The sequence below is a fragment of the Megalobrama amblycephala genome, linkage group LG24 (genome assembly GCF_018812025.1).
Source record: "Megalobrama amblycephala isolate DHTTF-2021 linkage group LG24, ASM1881202v1, whole genome shotgun sequence".
In the NCBI taxonomy this organism is placed as follows: domain Eukaryota; kingdom Metazoa; phylum Chordata; class Actinopteri; order Cypriniformes; family Xenocyprididae; genus Megalobrama; species Megalobrama amblycephala.
In genome coordinates this window covers 5,197,113-5,209,653 of record NC_063067.1, presented here as the reverse complement: position 1 = coordinate 5,209,653, position 12,541 = coordinate 5,197,113, and the positions used below count along the sequence as shown (strand labels likewise).

The window sequence follows — 12,541 nt, the reverse complement described above, 5'->3', positions numbered from 1 at the left end:
TTCACGCCGGGATACTCCGCATCGGTTGTCATACAGCTCTGTCTAAAATAGTCCGAAAATAAACACTTATTATTATAGGCGTAGTAATTCAGAACAAGACAAAAATACGGTTTTGGAAGATGGAATCATGATGTAACGTTACTCGATCATTATATAAATTTTGAACAAATAAAGTTACATAGTGTACCTTTAAATAGGCCTAACTTACATTTTAGACACAGTTTTGCCCGTTACTTCGTCCGCTTTGTTCGACCAACGAAAATATTTCCAAAAGATGTCACAGCAGACTCGACCGTCACGCGTATTATCACTTCAAGACAGGTGATGATTCGTTCCTGACTGAATAAACGTGTTTGAATCAAACGAATCGTTTGAGTGAATGATTCAACGATTCATTCATAAAGACGTCACTTGTTCGTTCCTGACTGAATCATTCGTTTTTGAACGAATCGTTTAAATAAATGATTCCATGACTCATTCATAGACGGTCTCTTTTCGCCACCTACTGACGAATCGATGTAACGGGCAGTCACTTAATTGCATTTTTATTGTTAATATCAACGCATTGCTTATTATTATACTATTAAATAATTTATATGTTATGTATATGTTAAATTATTACTATTATAATAATTTATTTATATAACATATATTATATGGATGTTATAACGAGACTTAGATGCATATTTATAGTAGAGAGAACTGCGGTATTATATCTTGGAGCTGTTTGAATATTAACAGAAGAAAGTGAGTCCCTCCCCTTTCACTGAACTTTAGTGAAACTCCTCAAGACTGACTCGTTCGTTCATCATGGCGGTGTTTTCGACTCTTACTCCAGTGTTCGTGGCGGTTTTGTGCGTGATTATCGGGTTTCTCTTCAAAAACTCCCAGAGGAGAGAGACCAGATCAAAGCAGAAACGTTCAGGTGACACAGCCAGACCATGGGTGGACGAGGATCTGCAGGACGACACAGAAATCAGCAGGAAACACAACGGTACTGTACTGTACAGCCCATCACACTATCAATATATTACATTACAGTAACAATAAAGTAGTAAGTGACAGGAACTTGACCTTATCTCTTAGTTTTACACCCATGGTCCAGTTTACAAAAGCACTAATACTTATAATACTACTACTACTAATAATAATATATCATGTAAACATTTAAATAAATAAATAAAGCAGCACATAAATAGTTTTTTTTTACATTAGCATTAGTATAGTGTATCAGAATCATAATACAGGTTATGTGTATTACATATTTTCCAATTTAAATTAATGTATAGATATTTAGGCATTACAGTAATATTATGTCAATAATATAATAATTTAATTATACTGGCCATGCCCCCAAACATTTGCAAAACCCATCATGGATATAAATAAATAGACCATATAAGAAAGTACACCCGTATTTAAACACTAAAGCACATGATTACTGCAATGAACAAAAAATGAATTACTGGATACAAGAATTGTAGTACTGGAAGTACTTGAAGCAGTCTGCATGGTTAGAGACGAGTGGAAAGCAAACATGGCTTTTATGTGAAGATGCCTTTGAAGAGGGAAGTCGAGGGCAATGATGCAGAACTTTTGAAGTGATCTCAAAGTTTGAGACCTCAAAACCCAATGCTAGGACAGAGTTTGGAACCGAATGCAAAGGTTCAAGTCCAAAAAAAGATGTTGCAACATGCTTGATTACAGGCCATTTTCAAAATGTCTCTTGTGCTTTAATGTTAAAGTGCACTGTTTATATGTTTGGGGAACACATTCACTATTAACTACGAATTTTGCCTCAATAATGAAAATTTGTAAGGTAGTGGTTGTTGTAGTGGTTAAGTTTAGGCATTGGGTAGGATTAAAGGATTAGTTCACACCAGAATTAATTTTTCCTGATAATTCAGGAACATCACAAGATGTTTATGTCCTTCTTTCTTCAGTCAAAAAGAAATTAAGGTTTGTGAGGAAAACATTCCAGGATTGTTCTCCATATAGTGGACTTCACTGGGGTTCAACTGGTTGAAGGTCCATATTACAGTTTCAGTGCAGCTTCAAAGAGCTCTACATGATCCCAGATGAAGAATAAGAGTCTTATCTAGCGAAACGATCGTTCATTTTCTAAAAAAATAAATAAAAATGTTATACTTTTTAACCACAAATGCTCATATATATTGCACTGCTCTGTGATGGGCCACGCATTACGTAATCACGTTGGAAAGGTCATGTTTGACATAGGCATAAAAATGTAAAAGCTCCACCTCATTTTCTCCTCCAACTTCAAAATCGTCTGACATCGATGTTTTACTTTTTTTTGTAAAGGCCGTTTGACTTAGTCTTTGCACGTTCGCTTTGTAGACACTGGATCGGTACTTCCGCGTGACCTTTCCAACATGATTACGTAATGTGTGGCACATTGCAGAACAGTGCAAGAAGAGCATTTGTGATTAAGAAGTATATACATTTTTATTTTTTTATTTTATCGTTTCACTAGATAAGACCCTTATTCCTCGTCTGGGATCATGTAGAGCTCTTTGAAGCTGCACTGAAACTGACATTTGGACCTTCAACCCGTTGAACCCCAGTGAAGTCCACTATATGGAGAAAAATCCTGGAATGTTTTCCTCAAAAATCTTAATTTCTTTTCGACTGAAGAAAGAAAGAAAAAACATCTTGGATGACATGGGGGTGAGTAAATTGTCAGGAAATTTTAATTCTGAAGTGAACTAATCCTTTAAGGGATGTAGAATATGGTCATGCAGAATAAGGCATTCATATGTGCTTTACTAATAGTACTAATAAACAGCCAATATGCTAGTAATATGCAAGCTAATAATCAACTAGTTAATAATGAGAATTAGTCCCCAAACTAAAGTGTTACCCAATATTTTCTTTTTCATAATTGCATATGTGACAGTTTCAAAACAAAAGACAGAGAATTAAGGACATGAGACTGCCATGATGTGAATTTGTGTTTCTTTTTATTGACTAAATCTTTTGTCTTTGCACAGAGGATGATGATGATTGGGCTGACACAACAGAGGAAGAAAACTTGCCCCATATCCCGTACACTCCGGCTCAGTACTCTGCTGCTGAGATGCTGGAACGCTCAGAGAAGTTTTACTCGCTCATGAATCTGAGACGGTCTGTCCGCTTCATCAGCCCAGAACCGGTACCGAAAGAAGTGATCGACAATGTCATACGCACTGCAGGTAATGCAATCGCCATGATGCCATGGGTTAAATTTGACCAGTTTCTTGTCTGTTTTGGCAGAGGAAGCAACAAACCATTTGTTTCCATCATTCATTCACTCTATGTTGTGTGTGTGTGTGTGTGTGTGTGTGTGTGTGTGTGTAAGGCACTGCACCCAGTGGAGCTCACACTGAGCCCTGGACGTTTGTGGTGGTGTCTGATGCTGATGTCAAACACAAGATCAGAGAGATCGTTGAGGAAGAGGAGGAGATCAACTACAAGCAGAGGATGGGAGACAAGTGGGTCCATGACCTGAAGAGACTGAGGTGTGTTTCAAACAGACAAGAGGCTTCAAAAATAAATTATTTACATATATAGTTTTATGCTTAATGTTTAGTTTAGTTTTATTATTACTGTACTATGCTATTATGTATTCTAATTTAATATAACAATTACAGACACATAATAATAATAATAATAAAATAATATGTTGATAATCTAATTTAGCTATGCTATTAGTGCCCCCTTGTGGTTACTTTTTTCTATCTTTTTTTTTTTTACCATGGTTAACATTGTTTCAAACTGTTAAGAGGTCACATAAAACAATAAATAATAATAATAAAAATATATGATTATTATTATTATTGTTGTTGTTATTATTATATACAGTATACAGTCATTTTTTAATAATATTTATAAGAAATTATATTTACAAGAAATAATATTTTCTATATATTTAATATAATACTATGATGTTCAAATTTAAATAATATTTATGTGTTTCCATGTAATATAATAATAATAATTAAATATGTTATTATACTATAAACAGAGGTTTAATAATAATATTTATAAGAATTATTATTATTATTATTATTATTATCGTAATTGTTATAATACTATATACAGTAATATTATAACAATATTTATTAAAATAATAATATTTATAATGCTATAATAATTCACATTCAAGTATTATTTTATAAAACTGTACTCTGTAATAAAATAATAATTAAATATGTTGTTATTATTATTGTATTACTATACACAGATTTAATAATATTTATAAGAATTATTGTTATTCTTTTTTGTTATTATTGTAATACTACAATATAATAATATAATAACAATAGTTATTAGAAATAATAATTATAATACTATAATATATATTTCATATTTTTTATTAATATTTTTTATAATACTACACTCTGTAATATAATACTAATATTAATTATTATTATTAATGTTTTTGTTGTGATGCAATAGAAGTGATAATATTTATAATAGTATGCACTGTAATATAATATAACATTATTATTATATTACAGTGTGTAGTATTATAAATATGATTAGGATTTTTACAGATAAATATATGTAATATATTTTATCAATTACACAATGTTTTAATAAACTCCTGTAGCTATGATACTGGAGCCCCCTTGTGGTCCGTTTCTACTATACTAGTTCTCTACTATAATTTTATCTTAAGATTTAATATGACTTTAGAATTCACTAAATAACACTAAGGATCACATTTACAAACAAGTAAACCTCTCTCACACAGGACAAACTGGGTGAAGGAATATTTGGACGTGGCTCCGTATCTGATTCTAGTGTTCAAGCAGACATATGGAATTCTGCCCAATGGCAAGAAAAAGACTCACTATTACAATGAAATCAGTGTTTCGATTTCCTGTGGGATTCTACTGGCCGCCCTGCAGGTGAGACTCAGAAACATTTGTGGATCTTTGAATTCGAATGACATGTAATATTCCATTGTTCACTCGTTGTTTACATTTGGTTCTGTTAGAATGTTGGGCTGGTTACCGTGACGACCACTCCTCTGAACTGCGGTCCACAGCTCAGGTCCCTCCTCCAGCGACCAACCAATGAGAAGCTTCTAATTTTGCTTCCTGTTGGCTACCCTGCGTCTGACGCCAGAGTGCCTGACCTCAAACGCAAGGACCTCAGTGACATAATGGTGACTGTGTGACACTGTCCCCGAGCACCAGCTGCTGGAAGCCATGATAAGACCAAATTTACAGACCTGTTTTGAATGTGTGATTATGTTCTTTGTAATAGAAATGAGACCATTAGACCATGTTCTCATATCACTGCTTTGTTTTTAAGATATCTTACCATAAAGGGATGTTACAGTAATAGTACACATTAGAATACTTTTATTGAATCTGCTATGATCTATGCAAAACATTAAATAAATGACATGTTTGTATTTTGCCATGCTGATGCTCTTCTACACTCTCACTCCTGCACTGACATATCTGAAAATGGCTTCATGTTTAATTTAAACTGGTGGTAAAATAGTGCAATCTTTATTGCAAAGATAATTTTGCAATAATCATCTCTAAATTACAGTTCACCTTGGGGTTTTTACTGTAACAAAGTATAGTGTTAAAGGTGTAGTGTGATGTTTATTACGCTGGCTTGAGAAATATGCTAGAAACATGTTAAACATGCTAATGCATGCTAGCAATGTGTTAAAGCTAAAACATGCTAGCATTATGCTTATTCATGTTAGCAACATGTCAAAACATTAGAAACATTAATCATGCAAGCAAAATGCTAAAACATGCTAGCAATGTGCTAAAACATGCTAGAAACATGTTAAAACATGCTAATTCATGCTAGCAATGTTAAAACATGCTAGCAATGTGCTAATTCATGTTAGCAACATGTTAAAACATTAGAAATGTTAATAATGCAAGCTAAATGCTAAAACATGCTAGCAAAGTGGTAATGCATGTTAGCAATGTGCTAACATATGCTAGAAACATGTTAAAACATGCTAATTCATGCTAGCAGTGTGCTAAAACGTTATCATTATGCTTATTCATGTTAGCAACATGTTAAAACACTAGAAACGTTAAACATGCAAGCAAAATGCTAAAACATGCTAGCATTATGCTAATTCATGTTAACAACGTCAAAACATTAGAAACATTAATTATGCAAGCAAAATGCTAAAACATGCTAACAATGTGCTAAAACATGCTAGAAACATGTTAAAACATGCTAATTAATGCTAGCAATGTGCTAAAACATGCTAGAAACATGTTAAAACATGCTAATTCATGCTAGCAATGGTAAAACATGCTAGCAATGTGCTAATTCATGTTAGCATCATGTTAAAACATTTGAAACGTTAACCATGCAAGCAAAATGCTAAAACATGCTACAATGTGCTAAAGCATGCTAGAAACATGTCAAAACATGTTAATTCATGCTAGCAATGTGCTAAAACATGCTAGCAATGTGCTAATTCATGTTAGCAAAATGTTAAAAAATTAGGAACGTTAATCATGCAAGCAAAATACTAAAACATGCTAGCAATGTGTTAATTCATGTTAGCAACATGTTAAAATATTAGAAACGTTAATCATGCAAACAAAATGCTAAAACATGCTAACAACATGCTAATGCATGCTAGCAATGTGTTAAAACTTGTTAACGATGTGCTTAAACACGTTTTCAATGTGCTAATTCTTGATAGCAATGAACTAAAACATGCTAGCAATATGTTAAAATATGTTAACAACAGCTGCATCTCATTACAGAGGCTGCATCCTCAAGAGGTCGCATTTGAATATTCCACATTCGTCATCAAGGATGTCTTATTTAAGAAAAGTAACTGTAATGAAATCGACTGATATTCATTGTGAGGTGTAAAATACTGTAATTTCTTTCTTACTTTGCAATCTTTGGTTACTTTTCTTAAATGAGACCTCCTTGATGACGTATGCAGCCTTCAAATGCAACCTCTGGAGGACACAGCCTTCAAAATGAAATGCAGCTAATGTGTTGAAACATGCTATTAACGTGCTAATTCATGTTAACAACATGCTAAAACATGTTAGCAATCCACTAATTCATGCTAGAAACATGTTAGCATTGTGTTAAAACATGCTAACACCTTATCTTATCTTATCTATCTTATCTTATCTTTCTCTCTCTCTCTCTCTCTCTCTCTCTCTCTCTCTCTCTCTGTCTGTTTTCTAATAGACTGTATTGCCTTCAAAACCTTCAAACTTAAAGCTTATAAAACTTCAAACTTTCTGGTCAGGCTTCCTCAAGCCAACATCAAAGTTTATAAAAATTTCAAAGTTTTTAAAAATTATTTTGTAAAAAGTATGATGTTAATTTGTTAGCAATGTACATTTTGCGTATATTATTACAGGAAGCAATAGTACCTGTTTTATTGATGGCTGAGGCATGTCTTATTTTCTGAAAAAAATAAGTCAGAATTAAGTGAGTTTTTGCTTAAAACAAGCAAAATAATCTGCCAATGGGTTAATAAAAATAATGTTGTTTTCTGTTTGAATTAAGATTACTTTTCTGACTCCAAAAATATATTAATTAAAAATTTAATTTGAGTACTTTTATTTTTACCCAAACTTTTATTTTGAAAACAAATGGTTCAAAACAAAAGGGTTGACGTGTATTTGACGTTGACTAGTACAGGAAGTTCCTTTAGTTTGTTAGTTGACAGATTTCCTTGATCGATTATCTTAATAGACTTGCCCGTTGTGCTCGATATAAGGAAGTAAATATGTAATATATGTCAACATTGTTATATTACTAACAGTTACTATTATGCATCGCGCTCGATAAGGACAGCGGTGTAGTTTCAGTGAATCGCTCATTCTGTTGACTAACTCAAGCCGGTGATGATGTCGTGCTCGCTGGAGAAGGTGCTCGGCGACGCGCGGACGCTTCTGGAGCGGCTGAAGGAGCACGACACGGCCGCGGAGAGTCTCATCGATCAGTCGAGCGTCCTCAGCCAGAAGATCCACAGCATGAAGGAGGTCGGAAACACTCTCCCTGACAAGGCATGATATGAAATCTCTTACTGACCGGCATACAGAGCCTATGTATGACCTCTAAATGCATGCACTGGACGAATTAAAGTTGTGTCCATGTGTTATTGCATGTACATTGCACAATATGAGACCTTCAGTGTTGCATAGTATGTGGCTTATAGTGGGTAAGATCTGAATGTAGTAGACACTGCAAAAATTATATATATATATATATATATATATATATATATATATATATATATATATATATATATATATACACACACACACACATATAGACAATTATTATTGTTGTTGATTATTTATATGATCAGTTGAAGAATAAACAATATTTACCCAATATGATGTTCTGTTTTTCCTGTCTTTAGTACACGGAGGAAGGCACAGAGTATCAGGAGCTGTCCAGATACAAACCTCATGTCCTGCTAAACCAGGAGAACACCCAAATCAAAGATCTCCAGCAGGAGAACAGAGGCAAGGCGGCTTGAGTTTCTTCAAAGAGTCTCACATTTTTAAAGTGAATCGTTGATTCAACTCTTTGTGCTGTTCACAGAGCTCTGGCTCTCTCTGGAGGAACACCAGTATGCTTTAGAGCTGATCATGGGTCGATACCGGAAGCAGATGCTTCAGCTGATGATGGAAAAGAAAGAGCTGGATACCAAACCTGTGCTCAACCTTCACCATGACCACGCCAAGGTGCCGAACCTTTGCTTTCTTATTAGTTTGCATTACATAAGTTGTCTTTCCTTTAAAGTGCCCCTGTTATGCTTTTTTGGATATTACATTTCATGCGGTGTGTAATGTAGCTGTTTGTGAATAAAAGTCTGCAAAGTGCATTACAAATAAAGTTAGTTTTCTAAAAGAAAGTATTGATTCTGAAATGCTGAAACGAGTCGTCAGTAATTCCAGTCTTACTTCCTGCTCAAACCTACATAGGTTTGTTAGAAATTTGCATAATGCCAGCTTATGATCTTCATTGGCTGCCCGTGAACAACGTTTACTTTGACCCTCAAACACTGTAGTTGTAGCTGAAGAGTTGAAGAGTTTGGTTCGTGTGTAGACATGTCAAAAAGACACTGTTTTCTGTACAGTGAAAGTAAATCCACTTTGCTGCACTTCAAAAGCATGAGGACTCATGCTGGAACTGATACGTTAAAACCGACGCCATCGTTACTGTTCGTATCACTGTGTATCAAGTGCTGAGGAAGATCCAGAGCTAAAATTCAGATATGGTAATGGGCGTTTGGTTTCGGACACACGCTGTAAGCGATCGATCAATCAAAACAGACTGGGCCATCTGACCAATCAGGGAACAAAAAAGTAAAACATCCACACGATTTAGCAAATCAAGGGAATGAAATAGTAAATCATGCGCATGATGTATAAATAGAGGAAATGAATTAGTAAATCGTGAGCACGATTTAGAAAATTGAGGGTATGAAATAGTAAATCTTGTGCACGATGGAGCAAATCAAGGGAACGAAATAGTAAGTTGTGCACACTGTTTAGGAAATCAAGGGAACGAATTAGTAAAACGCACACGATTTAGCAAATCGAGGGGACAAAATAGCAAAACGTGTGCACGGTTTAACAAATCGAGGGAACGAGATAGTAAAACGTCCGCATGATTTAGCAAATCGACTGAATGAAATAGTAAAACGTGAGCACGATTTAGCAAATCGACTGAACAAAATAGTAAAACGTGAACGCGATTTAGCAAATTGACTGAACGAAATAGTAAAACGTGAGCGTGATTTAGCAAATCGACGGAACGAAATAGTAAATCGTGAACGCGATTTAGCAAATCGAGGGAACGAAATAGTAAATCGTGAGCGTGATTTAGCAAATCGAGGGAACGAAATAGTAAATCGTGAGCGTGATTTAGCAAATCGAGGGAACGAAATAGTAAATCGTGAGCGCAATTTAGCAAATCGAGGGAACGAAATAGTAAATCGTGAACGTGATTTAACAAATCGAGGGAACGAAATAGTAAAACATGCGCACGATTTAGCAAATCGAGGGAACGAAATAGTAAAACGTGCGCACAATTTAACAAATCGACTGAACGAAATAGTAAAACGTTTGCGCGATTTAGCAAATCGACTGAATGAAATAGTAAATCGTGCGCACAATTTAGCAAATCAAGGGAACGAAATAATAAATCGTGAGCGCGATTTAGCAAATCGAGGGAACGAAATAGTAAATCGTGAGCACAATTTAGCAAATCGAGGGAACGAAATAGTAAATCGTGAGCGCGATTTAGCAAATCGAGGGAACGAAATAGTAAGTCGTGCGCACGATTTAGCAAATTGAGGGAACGAAATAGTAAAACGTGCGTATGATTTAGCAAATCGAGGGAACAAAATAGTAAATCGTGAGCACAATTTAGCAAATCGAGGGAACGAAATAGTAAATCGTGATCGCAATTTAGCAAATCGAGGGAACGAAATAGTAAGTCGTGTGCACGATTTAGCAAATCAAGGGAATGAATTAGTAAATTGTGCAAACGATTTAGCAAATTGAGGGAACGAAATAGTAAAACGTGCGTATGATTTAGCAAATCGAGGGAACAAAATAGTAAATCGTGAGCACAATTTAGCAAATCGAGGGAACGAAATAGTAAATCGTGAGCGCGATTTAGCAAATTGAGGGAACGAAATAGTAAGTTGTGTGCACGATTTAGCAAATCAAGGGAATGAATTAGTAAATTGTGCAAACGATTTAGCAAATCGAGGGAACGAAATAGTAAAACGTGTGCGCGATTTAGGAAATCGAGGGAACGACATAGTAGGTTGTGCGCACGATTTACCATTTTCATGCACGTCATGTGCGGGGCTCCTTACGAATCTTTTACTGAACCGTTTCAGTGAGAAAAGAGATGATGCTGCATTGTCTATTATGAGAAAATTAAAGTGCTTTTTGACCTGCATGTAAACCTGAGACCTCTAAATCAAAATAAGCCGTCTTTAAAATAGCATAATAGAGGCACTTTAAAATAAGTCTGATTTAGTGTTCAAAAATGAGGCAGAATGAAACCTTTAATAAGCCTTTTTTTCCAGGAGGTTCAAAACCAGTTGGAACGGATCTGTGAAATGGGTCAAGTTATGCGTCAAGCTGTACAGATGGACGACCAGCACTACTGCTCTGTGAAAGAGCGACTGGCACAGCTTGAAGTAAAGGCTTTATTTGAATTTGCCACATGAGATGCTTATAAATGATGCTTTTGTATGTCACCTTTATTTTTATAGCACTTTATACAATAGAAATTGTTTTAAAGCAGCTTCACATAACAGTGAAGTAACAGAATTAACGATGAAAACTTTATTATGAAACAGTTAAATTCTGCTCCACAGAAGACAATAGAGTCGTAATTTAGCTTCATCCGACAATGTCAGTCAAAACAATCATATTGCTGATTATTAAGTGTATGTTAATATAATGTATTTATTTGTGTTGATGCAGATTGAAAACAAGGAGCTCAGGGATCTTCTGTCCATCAGCAGCAGCACCGTGAGGCCGAATAGAGAGGAGAAAAACCCACCAGAGACGGCGGCCAAGACCCCTGAGAAACAGGAGTCCCAATAGAGGAAATGTTACTTTAGATGGGAGTTTGTATATTTGTATGTCGGGTGATGTTAAAATCTTTATTAGGTTTTCTAGTGTTCTTTTGAACTCTCCTGGCGGTGGTTTACAGTAGCTTCCTGCTGCCCGATGATGCACTTTCTGATGTTTATTGTTATTGATGCTGATGTTTTTGTTCAGGAAAGCTCAGTTTTAATAATAGACACTTAATAGCTGCAATGCAAATTGCAAATGTGCATTATAGATCAATTCTGCATCTATTTCTATTAGCATTTTCCCCCCAAAAAATGTTTATTTTAAAATGAGATTCGTAGCTTTACCTTCAGTAGGTTTATAGGTCTTCTTAGGTCACATGATTAAATTGACAGCTATCTAATGTGTTTGGAGTATTCTGCATATGTGAAACAGATTATTAACAGACCTATTAACTAACCTCAGCATAAGATAGTTGTATCGATAATAATAAAGTTGTATGTATCAGCAGTATTGCATCTGTAAACAGTTTGATGTGATGATCTTGTACGTCGTGTCACATGTACAGCACACTTCCACAGTGATGACGAGAATCCTCTTTAAATCGCCACTCAACATTTGCCAGTCTTTTTATTGTAAGTTGTCGTATTTTCATCTCAGGAAAGCAATCATATGTACCACAGTTGTTATTTTGTAAAACTCAGTATGTAAAATAAAATAGAAATATTTAAGTTTAAACGAGTTTTGTATTATATCATTAGGTTGACATTTATGTGATGAATGAAAGTTTGATAATGTATAAAAGCAAACTTTTTAAATCTACAGAAATCAAGCATTTGATTACATTTAATAATTTTTGTATATGATTTGCTTTTGTATCAAAACAGCTAGTTTGGAGGACTGGATCTATTTAAATAAATCTCATTTTATTTCGTTTTCTTACTTAAAATGTATTA

At 34.7% G+C, this 12,541-nt stretch overlaps 2 protein-coding genes across 3 annotated transcripts; both read left to right on the top strand.

Moving 5' to 3' along the window:
- The first annotated feature begins 720 nt into the window (after positions 1–720).
- iyd (iodotyrosine deiodinase) lies at positions 721–5,425 on the top strand. The gene is made up of 5 exons (XM_048179124.1): positions 721–994; positions 3,012–3,212; positions 3,359–3,518; positions 4,757–4,913; positions 5,003–5,425. The coding sequence occupies exons 1-5, from the start codon at positions 811–813 to the stop codon at positions 5,183–5,185; spliced, it is 885 nt and encodes a 294-aa protein (XP_048035081.1). The 5' UTR covers positions 721–810; the 3' UTR covers positions 5,186–5,425.
- A 2,203-nt stretch (positions 5,426–7,628) lies between these two features.
- Positions 7,629–12,323, top strand: sike1 (suppressor of IKBKE 1). 2 transcript variants are annotated; one of them, XM_048178553.1, is made up of 5 exons: positions 7,629–8,015; positions 8,399–8,504; positions 8,584–8,726; positions 11,090–11,203; positions 11,493–12,323. In XM_048178553.1, exons 1-5 carry the CDS (start codon positions 7,878–7,880, stop codon positions 11,613–11,615), a joined length of 624 nt encoding a protein of 207 aa, XP_048034510.1. In that variant the 5' UTR covers positions 7,629–7,877; the 3' UTR covers positions 11,616–12,323. The 2 variants fall into 2 exon arrangements, with proteins under 2 accessions (XP_048034510.1, XP_048034508.1); XM_048178551.1 differs by having other exon boundaries at positions 7,638–8,039.
- Positions 12,324–12,541: the final 218 nt, after the last annotated feature.

Coding starts and splice junctions, on each gene's coding strand:
- iyd (XM_048179124.1), top strand. CDS start 811: ATGGCGGTGTTTTCGACTCTTACTCCAGTGTTCGTGGCGGTTTTGTGC. Junction 995..3,011: donor AATCAGCAGGAAACACAACG/GTACTGTACTGT, acceptor GTCTTTGCACAG/AGGATGATGATGATTGGGCT. Junction 3,519..4,756: donor CATGACCTGAAGAGACTGAG/GTGTGTTTCAAA, acceptor TCTCTCACACAG/GACAAACTGGGTGAAGGAAT.
- sike1 (XM_048178551.1), top strand. CDS start 7,878: ATGATGTCGTGCTCGCTGGAGAAGGTGCTCGGCGACGCGCGGACGCTT. Junction 8,040..8,398: donor GAAACACTCTCCCTGACAAG/GCATGATATGAA, acceptor TCCTGTCTTTAG/TACACGGAGGAAGGCACAGA. Junction 8,505..8,583: donor TCTCCAGCAGGAGAACAGAG/GCAAGGCGGCTT, acceptor TGCTGTTCACAG/AGCTCTGGCTCTCTCTGGAG.